Source organism: Thamnophis elegans, chromosome 13, assembly GCF_009769535.1.
Source record: "Thamnophis elegans isolate rThaEle1 chromosome 13, rThaEle1.pri, whole genome shotgun sequence".
In the NCBI taxonomy this organism is placed as follows: Eukaryota; Metazoa; Chordata; class Lepidosauria; order Squamata; family Colubridae; genus Thamnophis; species Thamnophis elegans.
The window spans coordinates 4,733,756-4,756,860 of record NC_045553.1 but is presented as its reverse complement, the minus strand read 5'-3'; the positions used below and the strand labels follow the sequence as shown (position 1 = coordinate 4,756,860).

The 23,105-nt window shown below is 45.7% G+C and overlaps 1 protein-coding gene and 1 non-coding gene across 2 annotated transcripts in view; one reads left to right on the top strand and one right to left on the bottom strand.

Annotated features, from left to right (window-relative positions):
* Positions 1–2,336: 2,336 nt before the first annotated feature.
* LOC116517256 lies at positions 2,337–2,477 on the bottom strand. The gene has a single exon (XR_004256431.1). It is a non-coding gene; the product is annotated as a U4 spliceosomal RNA (small nuclear RNA).
* A 4,087-nt stretch (positions 2,478–6,564) lies between these two features.
* RAB35 (RAB35, member RAS oncogene family) overlaps positions 6,565–23,105 on the top strand; it is a 24,331-nt gene continuing 7,790 nt past the window's right edge. Inside the window, 4 exon segments of the mRNA XM_032229707.1 lie at positions 6,565–6,616; positions 17,800–17,855; positions 19,372–19,413; positions 19,415–19,497. Of these exon segments, the coding sequence (XP_032085598.1) occupies positions 6,565–6,616; positions 17,800–17,855; positions 19,372–19,413; positions 19,415–19,497 (233 nt within the window).

Sequence of the window (23,105 nt, the reverse complement as noted above, 5' to 3'; positions counted from 1 at the left end):
CCCCCAAGGAGGCTCCCTCCCCTGAAGCAAAGCAGGAGACGCAACGACACAAGGGACCCCCCCCCCTTTAAAATAAGTCCATTTAGGGATTTATAAAGGAGGGGGCGAGAGAGAGACAGAGAGATCGGGGAATGTCCCAAAACGGGACGGAAGTTTCTCCCAACACTTTAAAGGGAGTTTTGTAGGGGGGGGGGGAGTTGTTAAACGAGGCGGACGCCTGCCCGAGGAAGGGATCGCGATGGGGGGGGGGGATAAGAGAGCAACCCAGCCGACCGCACGCCCCCCACCCAACCACGACCACCCACCCCGGGGCAAGGGGAAAACAAACCCACTTGGGGAAAGTCAAGGAAGCGCAGCACAAAGGGAGAAAGGAGGGAGGGGAGGACTAGAAGCGACCCAAAGGGAGAGAGAGAGAGAGAGAAAGAGAAAGAGAAAGAGAGAGAGAGAGAGACCCCCTCCCCAATTTAAGGCAGCAAAGGGAGTGGGGGGGGGGTGAAGAGAGGGGGACCCCCCCCAAAAAAAGAGAGAACAAAGTAAAGGGAGGGAGGTCGTGGGAAGAGAGACCAATAGCAGCAAAAGACCCCCTACCCAAAAAAGAAAGAAAAGGAATTAAGGGGAGGGGGGGGTAGCCCCGTTGGCGCGTGGCTCACCCAGATCGTCCATGTTGCCGCCGCCGCCGCCGCCCGGAGTGGAGGCGCTGGTGCTGCCGCTGCTGTCCCGGGAGCGCGCCCAGGGCGCGTGGCCGAGAGCCCACCCAGGCCCGCCCCCGCCGCGCGGGCGCCAGCTGGAGGGCGGAGAGGGCGGGGGGGGGGAGAGAGGAGGGAGGAAAGGAGGCCTCGCGGGCGTCTCTGCGGCGCTAGCGTCCCCTAGCGCAGTGTTTCTCAACCTTGGCCACTTGAAGATGTCTGGGACTTCAACTCCCAGAATTCCCCAGCCAGCGAATGCTGGCTGGGGAATTCTGGGAGTTGAAGTCCAGACATCTTCAAGTGGCCAAGGTTGAGAAACACTGCTCTAGCGACCCTGTTTGGGAACGACAAGGGGGGGCGGGGGACGGGGAAGCCTCACACCCACCCACCCCTGGATGGGGATTAGGGGAAACTTCTTCAATCAATCCCGTTGTTGCTTGGAGGCGTTGCTCTCTTTAAGGGCAAAAGTTTCTCAACTTTGGGGAACTTTTAAGACGGGTGGACTTCAACGCTCAGAATCCCCCAGCCAGCGTGGCTAGCTGAGGGATTCTGGGAGTTGAAGTCCACAGGATTGAAGTCCACAAATCCGGTTTTCTCAACTTTAAGAGGGATGGACTTCAACTCCCATAATCCCCCAGCCAGCGTGGCTAGCTGAGGGATTCTGGGAGTTGAAGTCCACAAGGTTGGAGACTTCCGCTGCCGTAGATATGTCTTTCTCACTTTAAGTGGGGTGGACTTCATCTCCCAGAATCCCCCAGCCAGTATAGCTAGCTGAGGGATTCTGGGAGTGAAGTCCACAGGATTGAAGTCCACAAATCCGTTTTTCCTCAACATTAAAAGAGGGATGGACTTCAACTCCCATAATCCCCCAGCCAACATGGCTAGCTGAGGGATTCTGGGAGTTGAAGTCCAGAAGTTTTACATTGCCAAAGATTGGAGACTCTCCTCCCCCTCTAGATCAGTGGTCCCCAACCTTTTTATCGCCGCGGACCAGTCAGCCTTTGATAATTTTACCGTGGCCCACTGAGCGTGCGCAGGAGTGGGGAGGCGTTGTTCGCGACGACACATTGATTGTTTATATATCACGTGCGTACCAGCGCGGGGCTCTCTTCCCTGGAGCCTTTGCGCACGGCCCAGGAGCTTTTGTGCATGGCCCAGGAGCCTTTGCACTGCAGCGATCATGTCCCCCGGCCGCTGCAGCGATCATGGCCCCTGGCCGCTGCAGCGATCATGGCCCCGGCCGCTGCGCGGCCCGGTGCCAGGTACTCCACGGCCCGGCACCGGTCCGCGGACCGGGGGTTGGGGACCACTGCTCTAGATCATTCTTTCTCAACCTTAAGACAGGTGGACTTCAACTCCCAGAATTCCACAGCCATCTGAGGGATTCTGGGAGTTGAAGTCCACAAGGTTGGAGACTTCCCCTGCCGTAGATCAGTCTCTGTTAACTTCTTTAAGACGGGGGACTTCAACTCCCAGAATTCCCTAGCTAATATGCTTCGTGGACAATAACTGGTTCGAAGTCTCCCCCCACCCCGCTTAAAAGGTTTCCAAGGTCAATGACGATACTCGCAAAAAACGCGCCGTTGAGCTTTCTCAAGGAGCTAGCCCTCATTTTGTTTCCAAATCTATTTTTAAAACCACCATTTTCAGTCTCCGTAGAGACTGTCAAAAATTGCCAATGCCGACTATATTTCAAGTCGTCATGGCGGGGTATTGGGAAAAGTTTTCAATTAGCAATAATCGCGCCTCGGATAAACCTCATTGGCTACGATACTGCCACTGCGCAAAGCTAACGAGACCTTGCCAATCGTTTCGAGGCCGAACCACGCGACCACGAATCAAGCCACGGTGATCCCCAAATGCAATCTTATCAGAGCGATCGCCTATCTTGTAGCCTGTAAACTGATGCATTTTGCAACTCGGTTTTGCATGTTGGACGCGAAACGGCGCCCCGATTTCCGCACTCCCAAGCGGATCCGGTGCTGCAAAGGCTGCTGGGAACTGTATGTTAATGAGGGCCGACGTCACGCTCGGAAGTACAAGCTGGGTGGAAACGGTGGGAGGGAAGTGGGCGGGGTTTACCTGTGATTCAAAGCGTTGCATGGAAAGGAATGCATAGAAACATCAGTGGGGAAAAATTAGGACTAGATCTCTCCATTGCAACGTTAGCAATGTATAATAGGTGCCTGACTGCCAGCAGAGCTGGGCTGCAATAAACCAGGCCATCACTAGAGAGCAGTAAGTGCTCCGTCTCCCTCTGGGGCCATCTCGTGGCCATTGGGAATATTGCAAGGAAGAATTCAAAGCCATAACAGTTCTCCAAAGGAACAAAATATGGAGGTTTTAGTGGAGGTCTTAGTCTACTATATTTCAAGTCTGATTTTGAACCAGTTCCTCCCTCTCAGTCCAACCGAGGTGGTCTTCGGGTTTCTGGCGCTCGGTGTGTGCATGCTCGCGCATGATCGCACATGCACGCGCGTTCCGGGTTGGGTACTTGGTACCAAAAAGGTTCTCCATCATCTATTCTATTCTATTCCTTATTTTATTCTGTTCCTTATTCTATTCTACTCCTTATTCTATTCTATTCCTTATTTTATTTTACTCCTTATTCTTTTTTATTATTAATTTTATTTTTTTTAATTTTTCTATCTATCATCTGTCTGTCTTCCTGTCTACCTATCGATCTATCAATGTATCATCTATCATCTAGCTCTCTATTAGCTATCAATCTATTATCTTTCTTTCATTCTATCTATCTATATTCCTATCATCTGTCTCTCTTATCAATCACTCCTTATTCTATTCTATTCCTTATTTTATTTTACTCCTTATTCTATTCTATTCCTTGTTTTATTTTATTCCTTATTCTATTCTATTCCTTATTTTATTCTATTCTATTTCTTATTCTATTCTATTCCTTATTTTATTCTACTCTATTCCTTATTCTATTCTATTCCTTATTTTATTCTATTCTATTTCTTATTCTATTCTATTCCTTATTCTATTCTATTCCTTATTCTATTCTATTCCTTATTCTATTCTATTCCTTATTTTATTCTATTCTATTTCTTATTCTATTCTATTTCTTATTCTATTTCTTATTCTATTCTATTCCTTATTCTATTCTATTCCTTATTTTATTCTATTCTATTCCTTATTCTATTCTATTCCTTATTCTATTCTATTCCTTATTCTATTCTATTCTATTTCTTATTCTATTCTATTCCTTATTCTATTCTATTCTAATTTTAAGACTAAACATCTAGTTGGCTATGCAATGAACCCACAATAAATATTAGATTCCTTCCCTCAAGTCAGTGCATTATTATTGCTTTAAGTCTTATTTATACAACAGTAACATTTCTTTAAAAAAAAATAGGAGTGCTACACAAAACTTGCCAGACAGGGTAATTAATCTTATGCCCATTTATAAGGAAGTAAATTCCATTGAACTTTGTGAAACTTACCATCCTCAAGATAGAAAAATAAGGGTGGGGAATAGAAAGTAGCAAACTTTAAACCTTAAAGAAAGAAAGCATTCACAGAATGATTGTTGAGGTAATCAGGAAAACGTTGAAACTACTTTCTTTTTGTTTTCAGTATTTTTATTATAGAGTTTTCTTCGTTTTACATCCCAGATTCAGCTTTGCAACAGCAATATATTGAAGCTACTTTCTCTGGGTCACAAGGCTCCCGGATTTATAACCTTGTTTATAAGGTTAGGATTGAAATCTAATTAAACTACCCTGAATTATGCAAATAAATAATGGGTCAAGTTAAGGACCCATTGCTTAAAGATCTGCAAGCTAGGGATGGAAAGCAGACAAATTCACCTTCATTTTTAAAACTTCGGGGTTTCCAGCACAGCTGACACCCCCAAAAAGCTGGCTCTTTTATGTACAGGTAGTCCTCAACTTACAACTGTCCCATTTAGTGACCACTGGGAGTTAACAAAGGGCACAGAAAAAAGGGACTTTTTCACACTTATGACCGTTGCAGGATCCCTGTGGTTACACAATTAAAATTCAGAGGCTTGGCAACTGGTTCGTACTTATGACGGTTGCAGGGTCATGGGATCCCATTTTGCAACCTCCTGACGACTAAAATCGATGGGGAAGCCAGTCACTTCACAACCACATTAGTAACCTAACAAAAGCCACGATTTGCTTAACTGCGGAGGCAAGGAAAGTCGTAAAATCGGGCAAACTCACTTGTTTCACTTAGCAACGTAGGTTTTGGGCTCAATTGTGGTCACAGTTTGAGGATTGCCAGTATGTTATGGGGCAAAATAGCTACCTTAATCCTTCTTTAGGGGACCCTGTACCACATCTAAAACTTACAGCCCAGAGGAGCTGCACTTCTTTCTTTCTCTTTTCCTTTCTTTCTTTCTTACTCTTTCTCTTTCTTTCTTTCTTTCTTTCTTTCTTTCTTTCTTTCTTTCTTTCTTTCTTTCTTTCTCACTCTTTTGCAGTGTGGATTCTAACCAGCCCACAATGCAAGGCACAACCTTCCAGCAGGTAATCATATAAAACTTGTTTCAATGGTTCACTCATCCAACAAGACAGATTGACTCAGGGATGTAGTCAAGTAGATGCACTCTGCACATTCTCAGAGGTATTCTTGCCGGGGCATCCTCTAGAGCAGAGCTAGCAAACAGCCTGGAAGCTGCGGGTGGTTGAGTTTTTCATTGCTGTAAATCTTCTTTGTCCATTTTTCTCCACTTTGGCAACTTTAAGGTGGGTGGACTTTTAAAATTAAAAAATTTAAAATAAATTATGTTTTTTAAAAAATAAAATTAAAAAATTAAAAATTAAACATTTTTTTAAAAATAAAACACTTAAAATATTTTTAAAAAATTAAATATTTTTAAAATAATTTTTTTAAAAAATAAAATATTTTTTAAAAAATAAAATATTTTTAAATATTTTTTAAAAAATAACATTTTAAAATAAAATAATTAAAAAAATAAAATTAAAATTTTTAAATAAAATATTTTTTAAAAAAATAAAATATTTTTTTAAAATAAAATATTTTTTAAAAAATAAAATATTTTTTAAAAAAATAAAATATTTTTTAAAAAATAAAATATTTTTTAAAAAATAAAATATTTTTAAATATTTTTTTTAAAAATAACATTTTTAAATAAAATAATTAAAAAAATAAAAATTAAATTTTTTAAATAAAATATTTTTAAAAAAAATAAAATTAAATTTTTTTAAATAAAATATCTTTAAAAAAATAAAATTAAATTTTTTTAAATAAAATATTTTTTTAAAAAAAGGTTGCAAACGATGTAAAGTCAGCATCCTGTGCTACCTTTTTTTGGGTTGATTAAAAAAAACCAGTCCTGGAGAAATCTACCCCCGCCCGTTCCAGCCAGGTAAAATATCCCAGGTGGGCGGAAGAAGAACTCATAAATAACAATAAAGCGCATGCGCAGATCCCCCCTCTCTCTCCCCGCCTCCCGCCTGACCAGCCAGCCGCTGTCTGAGCAAATTTCCTTTTGCGCCTGCGCTTTGGTGGTGGTGGTGGTGGAGTAAAACGGAAGAGAAGTACTGGCAGAGGAGCTCCGAGGCGCTATGTCGAGTCAGAGTTGGGGAGGAAAGGAAACGACGCAAAAGGGCGGCGCCGCGCGTGCGCGGAGCAGCCCGCTCGAGCCACTGGCGGTTTTTTTTTCCAGCCGCTTGGGCGGAGGAGTTGCGCATGCGCCTGGGAGGGGAAGCGACGAGCGGCGGGGCGGGGGCTGTCGCCGTCGCTGCCGCCGCCGCTGCCGCTGTCAGTTCCGGCTGCAGGTCGAGGAGCCGATCCGGCTTCGGCGCCGCCTGAGGAGACTCGGCCTTCGCGCCACGACGGAGCCCGCCCCCTCCCCCCAGCGGCCATGGCCCGGGACTACGACCACCTCTTCAAGCTCCTCATCATCGGCGACAGCGGTGAGGGCGGAGGCCTGTCTCGGCCGGGGTGGCTCCCACCCAGCTCGGCCTTTCTGAGGGCGGGGAAGGCGGATGGGCGGCCTGGAGAAGGAGGGAGGGAATGGCCCTGGGGGGGGGCAATGAGTGGGGGGAGGCGCTGAGGGGATTTTTTGGGGGTGTGAGACCCTTAGGAGGGTGTGTGCGGAGGAGGGAGAGACCCCCCCCCAAGAAGGACTTGAGGTAAGGCAGGGACTTCAGAATAGGAGGAGGGGGAGCAGGAGGATTGTATGGGGGGTCCTGATAGGAAAGGGGGGGAGGACCCCCTAGGAGGGGGGAGCAGGGGGAGACCCCCCCAAGAAAGACTTGATCTAAGGCAGGAGCTTCAGAATCGGAGGAGGGGGAGCAGGAGGATTGTATGGGGGGTTCTGATAGGAAAGGGGGGGAGGACCCCCTAGGAGGGGGTTAAATAGGAGGGGGAGCAGGGGGAGACCCCCCCAAGAAGGACTTGAGGTAAGGCAGGGACTTCAGAATAGGAGGAGGGGGAGCAGGAGGATTGTATGGGGGGTCCTGATAGGAAAGGGGGGGAGGACCCCCTAGGAGGGGGGAGCAGGGGGAGACCCCCCCAAGAAAGACTTGATCTAAGGCAGGAGCTTCAGAATAGGAGGAGGGGGAGCAGGAGGATTGTATGGGGGGTTCTGATAGGAAAGGGGGGGAGGACCCCCTAGGAGGGGGTTAAATAGGAGGGGGAGCAGGGGGAGACCCCCCCAAGAAGGACTTGAGGTAAGGCAGGGGCTTCAGAATAGGAGGAGGGGGAGCAGGAGGATTGTATGGGGGGTCCTGATAGGAAAGGGGGGGAGGACCCCCTAGGAGGGGGGAGCAGGGGGAGACCCCCCCAAGAAAGACTTGATCTAAGGCAGGAGCTTCAGAATAGGAGGAGGGGGAGCAGGAGGATTGTATGGGGGGTTCTGATAGGAAAGGGGGGGAGGACCCCCTAGGAGGGGGTTAAATAGGAGGGGGAGCAGGGGGAGACCCCCCCAAGAAGGACTTGAGGTAAGGCAGGGACTTCAGAATAGGAGGAGGGGGAGCAGGAGGATTGTATGGGGGGTCCTGATAGGAAAGGGGGGGAGGACCCCCTAGGAGGGGGAGCAGGGGGAGACCCCCCCAAGAAAGACTTGATCTAAGGCAGGAGCTTCAGAATAGGAGGAGGGGGAGCAGGAGGATTGTATGGGGGGTTCTGATAGGAAAGGGGGGGAGGACCCCCTAGGAGGGGGTTAAATAGGAGGGGGAGCAGGGGGAGACCCCCCCAAGAAGGACTTGAGGTAAGGCAGGGGCTTCAGAATAGGAGGAGGGGGAGCAGGAGGATTGTATGGGGGGTCCTGATAGGAAAGGGGGGGAGGACCCCCTAGGAGGGGGGAGCAGGGGGAGACCCCCCCAAGAAAGACTTGATCTAAGGCAGGAGCTTCAGAATAGGAGGAGGGGGAGCAGGAGGATTGTATGGGGGGGGTTCTGATAGGAAAGGGGGGGAGGACCCCCTAGGAGGGGGTTAAATAGGAGGGGGAGCAGGGGGAGACCCCCCCAAGAAGGACTTGAGGTAAGGCAGGGGCTTCAGAATAGGAGGAGGGGGAGCAGGAGGATTGTATGGGGGGTTCTGATAGGAAAGGGGGGGAGGACCCCCTAGGAGGGGGGAACAGGGGGAGACCCCCCCAAGAAAGACTTGACGCAAAGCAGGGGCTTCAGAATAGGAGGAGGGGGAGCAGGAGGATTGTATGGGGGGGTTCTGATAGGAAAGGGGGGGAGGACCCTCTAGGAGGGGGTTAAATAGGAGGGGGGAGCAGGGGGAGACCCCCCAAGAAGGACTTGAACTAAGGCAGGGGCTTCAGAGTAGGAGGAGGGGGAGGATTGTATGGGGGGGTCCTGATAGGAAGGGGGAGCAAGGCCTCTAGGAGGGAGGGAGGAAGCAGGGGGAGACCCCCTCCCCCAAGAAGGACTTGAGATAAGGGAGGGGCCCTAGAGGAGGAGGAGGAGGGGGAGGATTGTCTTGGGAGGGTCCTGATAGGAAAGGGGGAGCAAGACCCCTAGGGAGAAGGGAAGCAGGGAGAGACCCCCCCCCTAGAAGGACCGTAAGGGAGGGGCTTTCAGAGCAGGAGGGACAGCTAGGATGATTGTAATGGGATGGTCCTCATAGGAAGAGGGGAGCAGGATCTCTAGGAGGTGGAAGAGGGGAAGACCCCTCCTAGAAGCACTTGAGATAAGGCAGGGGCCTCAGAATAGGAGGAGGGGGAGCGGGAGGATTGTATGGGGGGTGTACTGATAGGAAGGAAGAGCAGGACCATAAGGCGGGGTGGGGTGGGGGCAGAGGTCCCCTGAATATTTGAAAGACCCAAAAGGGAATTAAGGGGCAGAGATCCCAGAAGGATAAGAGGTAGATGAGAAGGAGAACGGGGGGGGGGGAGATTTGGGGAGGGGGATCCAAGATAGATCTGCTCCGTTCTGGGAGAGCAGGTCTCTGGCTTGGAGAAACTGATGGTGGTTTTCCTTTTCAGTCTGTTTTCTTGGTCTTCTGGTGGGTTTGTGGGGGGAGGAGGTAGAACGGGGAGTGGGGGTGTACAGATTTTCCCTTCCTGGAGAAATGTTTATGGAGATTCTCCATCATCCAGGTCACAAAGGTGGGGGGGGGGGTTTCCCAAAAAGCAACTGGACTTTCTTGGGTTTTTTTCCTTGAAGACGTTTCGCTTCTCATCCAAGAAGCTTCTTCGGGAGCTGACCTGCAGAAGGAGACCCGAGGAAGCTTCTCCGATGAGAAGCGAAACGTCTTCAAGCAAAAAAACCCAGAAAGTCCAGTTCCCTCCAGGGGTTTCCTCTATAAAGAATCTGGTTGGGTTGTGATCTGTGTGTCAATAATAATAAGGCCAGGATTTGACATGGCACGTTGATGCAATCGGCATCAACGTCTTTTTATTTCATTCTATTTTGCAAAGCGGTCAAATGGGAAGGGAGCAAGAAGAATCCAGGTTGTTGCATCTTTGAGCAGGGATGAAATTGTTTGGAAGCAACTGCCAGTCACTGGTTTTGAGTTTGCATGATAATATCCCGCTTAACTGTGATTTTGCTCAGTTCATGTAATTTCTGACTTCATACATGTGATGGGCTAAACCAGGGGTCGGCAAACTTAAACCCTCAAAGAGCCATTTGGACCCGTTTCCCACAGGAAAGAAAACACCAGGAGCCACAAAGGTCCTAACCGGAAGCCCCCTGTTCAATTCTGGAGCTGACCGGAAGTTCAGTTCCCCCACCATAGAGTCTCCTCCTAGCGCGTCATCATTTTTCCTCTACCTGTCCTAACCGGAAGCCCCCTGTTCAATTCTGGAGCTGACCGGAAGTTCAGTTCCCCCACCATAGAGTCTCCTCCGAGCGTGGCGTCCTTTTTCCCCTACCTGTCATAACCAAAAGCCCTATCAGCTGTGGAGACAACTGGAAAACCCTCCCCTTGCCATAGAGTCTTCTCCAGGCACACTGTGCTTCTCTCCCCCCCTCCCCCCGGAAGCTCCTCTCAAAATTGTGGCACCGACCGGTGATGGAGCCATAGCAGAGGGAGGAATGATCTAAGATAAACTTGGCTTGCTAGTTTTGGTTCAGTTAGTCATATGACTGTAGCCAGTGTGAACAGCAGTTCTAGAAAGTTTGTGGTTTGACTTGATATGTTCCTGAACTGGCTGGCTATTTTCTGCCTAGGTTTCCCCCCCGCCCCCAACAGACGTGTTTGTGACTTATCCAAGGCCACCGGGTAATCTGAATGGATGAGCGAGACTTTTATATAGCACTTCTGATCACTGAATCACTTTAGTACTTACTTATTCAATTTATCCCAGGCTTTCTCCATAGAGAGCAGTGATGTTCATGGACATCTTGTGGCCATGATTATAATATTCTTACAACTTCCTTCAAAGGTAGATTAGACTTATACAGTCTATTAATAAGTTCATAGGTCATCCAGTGAGATCTATAAGAATCAGGTTGATTTGAACCTTGATCTTTATGGTTTTATATAGTCTAAGCACACTGACAGGTAGTCCTTGAGTTATGCCCACCACAGGTGCCATAAAATCCATTAGTAAAGTGGTCCAGTCATCAAGTGAGGCATCATGTGATTTTTTACCATCCTTTTTTTGCACTGGTCGTTAAGTGAACCACTGTCCTTGTCATTAAGTGAGACAGCGATAACAACTTGCTGGCTTCCCCCGTTGACTTTGTTTGTTGGAAGCCAGCTGGGATGCTCACTTGACATGCTGCAGCCGTCGTAAGTGTGCGACAGTTGCCAAATGCCTGAATCACGATTACATAACTGCATGGAGGGAAGTTGTAAGTGCGAGGACTGGTAATAAGTCACTTTTTAAAAAATGTCTTTGAACGGTTGCTAAGCAAATGATCATAAGTAGAGGTCTACCTGTAGATTTTAATTGCCTCGTGCCCTTCTTATGCTTTAATTCTTGCTTAAACTTAAATTTTGCTTAAATTGATAAGAAAGATCCTATTATTTATCCCGTGTTTGAGACCTGGCAGGGAAGAGACTTGCCTAAGACTAAATTTTGAATTGAGGATTCTTTTATTCATAACTTGCACTTCAGTCGTATGCGTATCCACCTTCTAGTGAAATTCCGTTGAACATATTGTGTTGTTTCTGGGATCTGCTTAGCACTGGGCTGTCTGTTTTTTAAATGTCACGCTATGTTAGATCACTCTTCTGCTCTCCAACTTTGACTAGATGAAATTATGGATCTTCACGTTCATTTATGGTGGCCCAACATGGACGATGATATCTCGAAAGAGGTGACATAGCATAAGGCACTCTTTGAGGTCACTTAAATGCTGGATTATTTCTTCAACTCAATTATATCCACCATTTCCCTTCCTTATCTCTTGTGCTAGTGATTTCACTTCCAGGCCCCGGGGTGGGAGCTGGTAAACAGGAATATAGGTATAGCCCTCGACATATATCACAAATGAGCCCAAAATTTCTGTTGTTAAAACTTGTTGAATGGGTTTTGTCCCATTTACAACCTTTCTTCCCATCGTTGTTAAGTGAATCCCTCCAGTTGAGTTAGTAACATCCTTGTTAAGTGATTCTGGCTTGTCCATTGCCTTTGCCCATCAGAAGGTTGCCAAAGGTGCCCATTGAAAAAAGATAAGTTATTTTCTTCAGTGCTGTTATAGCTTCAAACAGTCCCTAAACGGAACGGTTGTAAGTCGAGGGCTACCTCTAGTTTCATAAGCCCTTCACTCCCTGGTGTGATTCAGGCCCATCTCTGTCTGATATGTGGAAATCCAGCCTTCAGTAGATCAATGCATTGTTTGGACTGTAGGGAGAACCGAATGAAGAAAGGCTTAAATTAAAAAATATTTCCTTTTAAGGTTAAAGAATCTGAAATATTACAGGGATTTTTGTCAATATAAATGGTGGTCGTTTATTAAGGTGATGAAGTGCACATAGAAATACATATTTCTATGTTTGCATTTGCTGTCATGGATTACATCAGTGGGCTAAAACCAATGGCTTTAGTTTTGCCGATTAGACAGATTTGTTGTTATAGAAACGGCTAGTTGTGTACTAATGTGTAAAAGTAAGTTGAGGTTGTAATGTTGTTATCTTGCACTGTGCTACAGAGAGCCTGGAGACAACGCCTTTTTCTTTCTTCCCTTGTAGCTCATATGTCCTTTCCCCTTTTTTTCTTCTTCCCTTAATTTCCTATTTTTCTTTTCTTTGGATGTTACACATGGACAAAACAATAAAAGCTATGGAAAAAAGAGAAAGACTTAGATGCACATTGCCTTAAAGTCCGAGGAGGAAAGAGTAGGAGGTGTATGTCATAAGTTGCAGTGGATTAATGAAAAATTGTTGTAAAGTATTTCAGAGATAATTCTTAGAGGCTGGATAAAAGAGAAAGATAAAGGTAATATGTTTCTTTTAATCGCCCAGCCACCAAACACCTATCCACAGGTTAGATTTTTAGGTATACCTCATTATACCTGCAGCACAGATAGCTTGTAATTTAATTTTTGTTTTAAGAGCCATCCTTTTATTTCATGGAGTAAAGGCAACAATAACCTGAAATGCATACAGACTTACTTATAATTGGGGTTCATGTGAAATAATTTCTACCTTTACTCCCTCTGAATAGCAGCAACGTCCTAGCGAAAAGGAAAAACCAAATAGGGATTGAGTTTTGATCTCCCAACCTAATCGCATTCATCTAAGGAGCAGCCAAGTCTTACACAGACTTTGGATTATAGGAGCCTAGAGATTTGGTGAAAGGGAGGTTTATAAACACAGTGCAGTCCGTAACAAGTTTCAGTCCACTTTGAATTCCCCTGCTTGATGGACAGCTTGAATGGTTTGATCGAAGGACAGTTTCAGGGATATGAGGCAAACCTTGAAATCTAAATGTTTAGATCAATAGGTCACACTGCAAGAGCGTAGACTTAATTTCGTGTTAATTAAAAGCCCTTCTCCGTTCCCACATCTGACTCTTGTGAAGAATGATTCACTCTCTTCTTCCTTCCCTTTCATATTTAACTTAGTTATAGACCCAAGATCTCAGCCTCTTTCTTTCTTTTTTTTACTGCGTATGCTTCACAAAAGTTTCTAGAAAGCAAAACAAGAGTTTCATGTTTACAGAGGTGTGAGCTAGATACCGAAACATTGGTTCTCACTTTGCCTACAGTTTTTATTTAATTGCATAAGGAATATTGTCATTTCCTCATTACTCGTCTTCTCTGTAATATGGCCTGTCTTATAAGATTATGATAAGGCTGTTGAAATATAAAGAACAAGGGTTGAATTGAGAGGAAGGCCACAGGTGGACGATGAACGGCCCCTCCCAGAGGAAATAAAAGAGGAGCGAAAAAGGGAGTGGAGTTTGCAGGAGACTGTTAGTTTGCTTACCGTATTTTTCAGAGTATAAGACGCACCTTCCCCCCCTCCAAAAAAAGAGGGTGAAAATCTGGGTGCGTCTTATACACTGAATACACTATTTCTGGCCTCCCGAAACCCCGCCCCTTTTGCAACAACAGGCATGCATAGCCTTTAGGAGGCTTCCAGAGTGCTCCTGGGGGCTGGGGAGGGCAAAAATGATCGAAAAACAGGTCATTTTTTTGCTTGTTTTTGCACTCCAGCCCCCAGGAGCACTGTATAAGGTTCCTAAAGGGTATGCATGCCCTTTTTTTTTTGACAAAAAACGGGGCGTTTTTTGGGAGTTCTGCAGAGTGCAAAAACTTTTTTTTTAATTTGCCACTTCAAAATCTTGGTGCGTCTTACACTTCAAAAAATACGGTAATTGGTTTGTGACTCTCCGAGACTCCTTGGCAAGTTTTGCAGATATCGGCCTGGCAGCTCTCCAAGCCAGATAAGGTCGGTGACTGTAAATCCTCCCTTGAAAGACTTTGCTGGATGTGAACGAGCAGAATTCACAGCGAATTAATAAAAGGGGTTTTTGTCGGGACCAGGAGTTGGCTTCAGGCTCTCGGGAAGCCTCGGCCAGAACATAAGCGTGCAGGCAAAAGTGCTGTCCTCTGTAGTCTGAATGGAAAGTCCCTTTTTCTCTTGGTCCCTGTCAATCTTCACATTGAGTCACGTCAGATGGGCTGATGGATGTCAACCACTTGCCAGCAGCAAGCTCGCAACTCCTGCTTGTGGCCCAGGCAGGATGCTGGCATTGTTCCTTTGGCTCAAGATGGAGCTACGTAGTGAGAGTTGGCAGGTGGAGATGTGCACAGGTAGCCCTCAACGACAACCTTGTGTCGTCGCGTGAGACGGTTGTTCAGCGAGTTTTGGCCCATTTTACGGCCGCATGCTGGCGGGGGAATTCTGGGAGTTGAAGCTTGCCGATGTCAATAAGCGTGTGATGTTTATTTTTGTGTCAAGCCAGGGTCTGTGTGGTTGCGGCTGAAGGTTGTGTGTGAGGTTGAACGCAATTGGATTTCATCCTTGGTGTTTGTAAAGGTACAACTCTCCTCTATCACAGCCAGAGCTTTCTTGCATCTTTGATGCCTCTCATCGCCATGCTGGAAAGGAGGACTGCAACTTGTGTTTCGGCGTGAAACAGAGGCCCTTGAAGGAGACGGAAGAGGAAGTGGTAGCTACATCCTGTTCTGTAGAAGTCTTTGTCTCTAAGACACCAAGGAAAAGCATCCCTCCTGGCCTTGAAATTCTGCTCCTGGGGCTTCTTCCATCATATGTAAAACACTACGGAAATCACCAACATAACAAGAGTAGAGTAGAATAGAATAGAATAGAATAGAATAGAATAGAATAGAATATTAGAATGGATTTGGAATGGAATAGAATAGAATAGAAAATTAGAATGGAATGGAATAGAATAGAATATTAGAATTGGAATAGAATGAATTGGAATGGAATAGAATGGAATAGAAAATTAGAATGGAATAGAATAGAATAGAATAGAATATTAGAATTGAATTGGAATGGAATAGATTAGAATAGAAAATTAGAATGGAATAGAATAGAATATTAGAATTGGAATGGAATGGAATGAATTGGAATGGAATAGAATAGAATAGAAAATTGGAATGGAATGGAATAGAATAGAATATTAGAATTGGAATGGAATGGAATGAATTGGAATAGAATAGAATAGAAAATTAGAATGGAATAGAATAGAATAGGAATATTAGAATTGGAATGGAATGGAATGAATTGGAATAGAATAGAATAGAAAATTGGAATGGAATATAATAGAATAGAATGGACCTTAGAGGTCTTCTAGTCCAACCCACTGCTCAAGCAGAAGGCCCCATACCATTTCAGACAAGTGGCAGTCCAGTACATAGAACAGAATGAATAGAATTAATAGAAATAATAGAACAGAATAGAATTAAAAAATAGAAATAGGAATAGAATAGAATAGCTGGAAGGGAAGTCCCCTGCTCAGGCAGGAAGCCCTACACCACTTCAGACAAATTAGAATTAGTACAATACAGTTTTGTCAAGCGCTCTACAATTCTAGATTTTAGGTCAGTTTAACTAAAAAGAATGATGCTTTTTCATTTCTTTTTCATGTATCGCTTCTCCTTATTTTGAATTGAATGTTCTGGATATTTGGAAACATTTCTTTTTTCTTTCCGCTGGTTAATGATCACAATAAAGTTATTTGTATAAAATTAGTATGGAGGGACATGGTGGCTCAGTGGCTAAGATGCTGAGGTCGATCAGAAAGTTTGGTGGTTCGAATCCCTAACGCTGCGTAACGGAGTGAGCTCCCCTGACTTATCCGAGCTTCTGCCAACCTAGTAGTTCGAAAGCACATAAAAAATGCAAGTAGAAAAATAAGAACCACCATTGGTGGGAAGGGAACAGCGTTCTGTGCGCGTTCAGCATTGATTCAGCATTGAGTCATGCTGGCCACATGACCACCGAGACGTCTTTGGACAATGCTGGCTTTTTGGCTTAGAAATGGAGATGAGCACCGCCCCCTAGAGTTGGGAACGACTAGCACTTAGTCATTTATACATATGTGCAAGGGGAACCTGTACCTTTAGTATAGGTTCTCCTGCTTGAGCAGGGCGTTGGAAGGGTCTCCTGATAGAAATTAGAGATGGGTGGAGTCCCATTTTGGCTGCCTCCAAAACTCAACTAAATATTAACTCTTCCAGATGACTTTGTTGTACTAAATATTGATTGCTGCTGGATTAAATATTGCACCATACTGGAGATTTACAGTCTCTTATGCGTCTTAATTTTATATCGATTTTTCTGTTACTGTGAACTGCCATGAGTCCTCTGGGATTGGAGCAGGGTATCAATGTAATAAATAAAATAAATGAATTTTTCCCCTTGTACTTGGGGCAGAGACATCTCCAGAGGAAAGCCCACAACAATCAAATGGCATGAAAGATGCCTCATATTCTGTGTGCCAACTTGCCATGCTATCCCTACCGTATTTCCCTGAAAATAAGAACCAATTGGAAAATAAGCCCTAGCACGATTTTTCAGGATGCTCATAATATAAGCCCTACCCCCAAAATAAGACCTAGTTCAGATCGTCAGCCATATGGATGTATTTCGGTAAGTTAAAGGTAAAGATTCCCCTCGCACATACGTGCTAGTCGTTCCTGACTCTAGGGGGCGGTGCTCATCTTCATTTCAAAGCCAAAGAGCCAGTGCTGTCCGAAGACGTCTCCGTGGTCATGTGGCCGGCCATGACTCAATGCCGAAGGAGCACAGAAGGCTGTTCCCTTCCCACCAAAGGTGGTCCCTATTTTTCTACTTGCATTTTTACCTGCTTTCGAACTGCTAGGTTGGCAGAAGCTGGGACAAGTCACGGGAGCTCACTTGCTTGTCGGTGAGAACAATTAACCAATAGAGGTGTGGGTGCTCCATCCCCAGGAGGTTTTCAAAAAAAAATTAACCGGACAGCCATTTGATTGAGAAGATATAGGGCAGCCATGGCTAACCTTTTTTGTATTGCGTGTCAAAATCGGGGGGACGCAGGGGGTCGTGCACAGGCGTGCCCACATCCATAATTCTGTGTGTGTGTGTGTGTCCCGCACGTGAGCGCGCACCCCTGTCCTCCCCCCCTCTTTTGGCACACTTTTTTCACCCTCCCCGGGCTCCAGAGGCTTTCTAGGAACCTGGGGAGGGCGAAAACAGCCTCCCTCGTCCCCCCAGGGGCCTTCAGGAGGCTTCCCTGAAGCCTCTGGATGGCAAAAAAAAGTCCTACAGGCAATCTGGAAGTTTGGAACGGTAACTTCCGGTTTGCCCGTAGGGCCGTTTTTTGCCTTCAGGAGGCTTCCCTGGCAAAAAACGGCCAAAGTCAGCTGTCCAGTGCGCGTATGCGCGCTGGAGCTGACAGGGCAACGCCTCGCGTGCCCTAACAAATGGGTCCACGTGCCATCTGTGGCACGTGTGGTATAGGTTCGCCATCACAGATATAGGGTCGTCTGCTTGAGCAGGGGGTTGGAATAGAAGACCTCCGAGGTCCCTTTCAGCCCTATGATTTCATGATGCACTTCTTCCTGGCAGAGCAGATGTGCAAAGCACCTGCCAGCTCCAGGCAGTATGCAGCCACGCACCCTATAAATATTCAAGCAGGCATGCCACAGTAAACAGCATGAAAATAAAACTGTGCTCTCTGTTGCTCCAGCAATGACTGGCAGAACTGAGCTTTCCCTTCTTTCCTTTTCTCCTGCAGGTGTTGGCAAGAGCAGTTTGCTGCTACGCTTTGCAGACAACACTTTCTCAGGTAAGGTGGGCATTGGCACCGCCAGCGTCCCGGGATCCCCTTTTTGCGGCCTCCTGATGCGCAAAGTCAACGGGGAAACCAGGTTGACTTAACAGCCACGTTCCTAATGTAACAACTGCCGTGATCCACTTAGCAGCAGCGGCGACAAGAAGTCATAAAATAAAAGCCACAAAGCTCACTTAACCAATTTCTCACTTAGTAACATAAATGTTGGGCTCAATTGTGGTCGTAAGCTGAGGATTGCCTGCAATGCCTTGCAAGCCGTCTGCTTTTCTAACTCCTGATTTATCCGAGTTGTGTCTTGAAGCCTTTTAAAAAGGTTGTGTTTTTTTCCCCAAAAAGCTTGTATTGGAAAAAATGTATATATATATATATAAATGGCTGTGTGTGTGTGTGTGTTCCAGCATAACTCTGGAACGCCTTGAGCAATTTCAATCAAACTTAGTACACAAATGACTTACTCTCTGGAAGCAATACTGGGAGGGGGGTGTTAAAACCCCTAATACGCCTTGACGGGAGTGTTCTGTTAAGATACAGCCTGTTGTGCCTTAAAATGGTTTCTGCCGTACAGTAGAAGCCATTGTACTGCCGTAAAATGGCTTCTACTGTACAGCGCAATGGAGTTGCCATGGTAATGGCTTCACAGTACTCCACAAGTAAGGGGGAAAATCCAGCATTAGAAATTACGTTTGGTCTGGACATTCCCCCCCTATAAATAAATACACGGGCAACATAGGATTATAGGCTAGTTTGTGTGTGTGTGTGTGTGTGTGTGTGTGTGTGTGTGGTATATATATATATATATATATATATATATATATATATGTATATATATATATATATATGTCTGTCTCTGTGTGTATATGTGTGTGTGTATATATATATATATGTATATAAATACAACACAAATGTAACAAAGGCAACAGTAAAAATATTGGGTTTCTGTCTAGATGTTCTCTTGTGACGAGCCGATAGACAGAGAATGGAAGCAGTAAACTTCCTTCCATATTTGGGCATACCAGGGGTTGTGACTCTAAATACATACATACATACATACATACATACATACATACATACATGAATGCATGATGCCTTGCACGACACAATGGTAGCTTTGTGTGGGCCCTTCACTACTTGCCTTTTAATTGTCATTTCATCTTTGGGGTGGGGGGGGCTGCTGTTTATTTTTATGATCAGGGTAAGTTAAGCATCGTCCTTCCTTCCCTGTTAAAAATGCTTTTATAGCTTGACAATGGAGACATTCCCCCCCCCCCCTTATTTTTAAAAAAAATAATAATGAGAGTTCTTGGGGATTTAAAAATTTAATTTCAACAGGATGGCTGAGTGGAAACAGTGAGAGGCCAAGAATAGTTTCCCTTAGATCATTTGTCAGCCGCCAAAAAAGGATTCCCAGTCAATGGTGCTGCATTCAGGAGCAGCCAACTGTCTATAATTGGGTTTGTTAGCACCCTCAGAGACCCCCGCAATTTCCGTGCTGTTGTTTTTCCCCTCCCCACGCAGGCAGCTACATCACCCACAATTGGGGTCGACTTCAAAATCCGGGACAGTTGAAATCAACGGGGAAAAAGTCAAGCTACAGATCTGGGACACGGCAGGACAGGAGCGCTTCCGGACGATCACATCAACGTGAGTCTGAGGTTTTTATATTTATTTATTTTTTTAAAACCCAATCTGATAACTGGGTTTCATCACGGCTTTGTTCTGATAAGATGACGATAAGACGATGATTTTCTCCTTCCTAGCTGTTGTTTCAAACTTTTCCTCTGCCCCGTTGGCCCCAATGAGCCAGATTGTCATCCGCGGAAGGTACAAGATGTTAAAAACGCATGGGAAGCGTTTGCGGGTTTTTTGTCTTCATACAACACAGAGGCATCTCGGCACTCCTGGTTAATTGGTTGCGGGAGGCGCTATGAGTACCAAAAATGAGTACCAAACAAATTTCCCCCCAGAAAGAATGATGTAGCGAGTCACTAGGCGGATACATTCTAGCAAGCACCAGGAGACTGGAGTTCTAGTCCTGCGTAGGTATGAAAGCCAATTGGGTGACTTTGGGCCAATCACCAGGAGAGTAAGTTCTATTCCCGCCTTAGCCATGAAAGCCAGCTGAATGGCCAATCACCAGGAGAGTGTGAGTCCCGCCTTAGCCATGAAAGCCAGTTGGGTGGCCAATCACCAGGAGAGAGTGAGTTCTAGTCTCGCCTTAGCCATGAAAGGCAGCTGAATGGCCAATCACCAGGAGAGAGTGAGTTCTAGTCTCGCCTTAGCCATGAAAGCCAGCTAGATGGCCAATCACCAGGAGAGTGTGAGTTCTAGTCCTGCCTTAGCCATGAAAGCCAGCTAGATGGCTAATCACCAGGAGAGTGTGAGTTCTAGTCCTGCCTTAGCCATGAAAGCCAGCTAGATGGCCAATCACCAGGAGAGTGTGAGTTCTAGTCTCGCCTTAGCCATGAAAGCCAGCTGAATGGCCAATCACCAGGAGAGAGTGAGTTCTAGTCCCGCCTTAGCCATGAAAGCCAGCTAGATGGCCAATCACCAGGAGAGTGTGAGTTCTAGTCCTGCCTTAGCCATGAAAGGCAGCTGGGTGACTTTGGGCCAATCGCCAGGAGACTGAGTTCTAGTCCTACCTTAGGCGCGGAGAGTCTGTTGAGTGACTTTGGATCAGTCACACTCACTCAGCCCAGCCTACCTCACAAGGATGTTGGAGAAGAAGAGGAGATATATATGTATATTCTGCTTCCCTCCCTCTTTCTCTCTCTCTCCTCTCTCTCTCTCCTCTCTCTTTCGCCATCCTCCTCTTTCTCCTCTCTCTTAGCCAAACATCTTGGAATGCTAGAAAGCTTTGCTTGGGTCTGTCTGTCTGTCTGCCTATCCCCTATCTATGTATAGCTATATCTATATTATCTATACATCCATCCTCCCACCCACTCATCCGTCCGTCCATCCATCCATCCATCCATCCATCCATCCATCCATCCATCCATCCATCCATCCATCCATCCATCTATCTATCTATCTATCTATCTATCTATCTATGTGTCTATATCTCTATATCTCTATTATCTATCCATCCAACCATCCATCCATCCATCCATCCATCCATCTATCTATATCTCTATTATCCATCCATCCATCCATCTATCTATCTATCTGTATCATCTCTCTGTCTCTTTCTCTCTCTCTCCCTCCTTCCTCCCCCTTCCCCCCCCCCCCAAATAATATGCCTAGCATTCATTGACTGATTGGGGCAATCTTATACTTTCCCTGGCCCAGCATTGAGGATGGAGGCTTCCTTGAAGGGCCTTGCTTAGCCTTCATCTCTCGCCAGAACCGTAGTTCAATTTGCTCCCAAATTAATGAAGAAGTATGGCTAAAAATCCCTGGCTTAGTCTGAGTAGGCCCTCCGTTCCGCATGAGACTGTGTTACAACTCGGAGTGGGAACTAAGCTCGACAGGAGGCTTTCACACCCAACAGACGCCCTGAATACCGCTGAGGTTTTCTTTTCTATACCGGACGTTGTCATAGAATCCTGGCAGAGTGAGTTCAGGGAAAGAAACGACAAACTAGTTGTGATTCATAGCCCTGCTTGAAAATTGGGGGGGGGGGGGGTACAGCAATCATTCAGATGCTTTGATTGCCTTATCCTAGCAGGATGATTCGTCCAGCTGGTTCTATCCGTTTCATTCTATCTCTTTTCATTCAAGTGGGGGTTTTTTTGCTAGGGAAAAATGAGGAATTGACAGTATAATATTTTCACTGGCTCAATGGTCTGTTGTTGATTTTTTTCCCCAAAGAAATCTGAGAATTGTCTCTTCGAGGAAGGCAAAGGTATTTCCAGCATAGTATTTCCATTCCTTTAAATAGACATTGCAAGGCTGCTTTGGAAGAATTCTTGAGCGGCCTTAAATATCTCCGCTGTATACATAATGCCTTCACCACAGGCCCTGTATGTAAAAGGGCAGGACTTGATTTAGAGCAGACGATGTTTAAAATGTCGAATGCAACGGTTATTATTATTATTATCATTATTGTTAGCTTTGCCCCAGGCTCAGGAAGGCAGGAACGAGAATGGAAGCTAAGCAAAGGAAGAAAAATTCAAATTTGTCCTTGAGACATCAATCCGAAGGGTGCTGCTTTTCACAGGACCGAACAAGGAATTGATACTTATGATGCTAGATTAGTTTGCCCAGTAAGATTGAAGGATGACTCAGATTCCCCAGAATTCACTGAGATATCGTGGCACTGGTGACACCATACTTGAAATGGCACTTCCCAATTCTGGTCACCACAATGGAAAAAAAATATGTTGTAATTCTAGAAAGATGAAGGGTTGGAACTGGGTGTGTCTAGTCCAAGAAAGAGAAGGACTAGGGGTGATATGATAGCAGGCTTCCAATATCTCTGGGACTGTCACAGAGAGGATGGAGGGGGGGGGGTCAACCTCTTCTCCAAAGCACCTGAGGGCAGGACAAGAAGTAATAGATGGAAAATGTTTACATTATAAATAGATTATTAAGGAGTTATCCTATAGTAAGATGGGCAAGTCCCTTGGACTGCAAGGGGATCCAACCGGTCAGTCCTAGGGAGATCAACCCTGACTGCTCTTTAGAAGGCCGATCCTGAAGAGGAACTCAAATACCTTTGGCCACATAATGAGAAGGAGGAAGCCAAAGAATGGAGGCCTTTTAACTCTGGTGCTGGAGAAGAAGGACTCCTGCATTGAGTCCCTTGACTGCAAGGCCATCCAACCGGTCAGTCCCTAGGGGAGATCAACCCTGACTGCTCTTTAGAAGGCCAGATCCTGAAGAGGAACTCAAATACTTTGGCCACCTGATGAGAAGGAAGGGCTCCCTGGAGAAGAGCCTCATGTTGGGAAAGATGAAGGGCAAAAGCAGAAAGAGACAGCAGAGAAGGAGGTGGCTGGATGGAGTCACCGAAGCAGCCGGCGTGAGCTTCAATGGACTCCAGAGGATGGTAGAGGACAGGAAGTCCTGGAGGAACGTTGTCCATGGTGTCGCGATGGGTCGGACACGACTTCTCAACTAACAAGAACAAGATGGGCGGCCAATAAATTTTACAGGAAAGGTAGGTAGGTAGGTAGGTAGTAGGTAGGTAGGTAGGTAGGTAGGTAGGTAGGTAGGTAGGTAGATAGATAGATATAGATAGATAGATAGATAGATAGATAGATAGATATAGATAGATAGATAGATGATAGATAGATAGATAGATATAGATA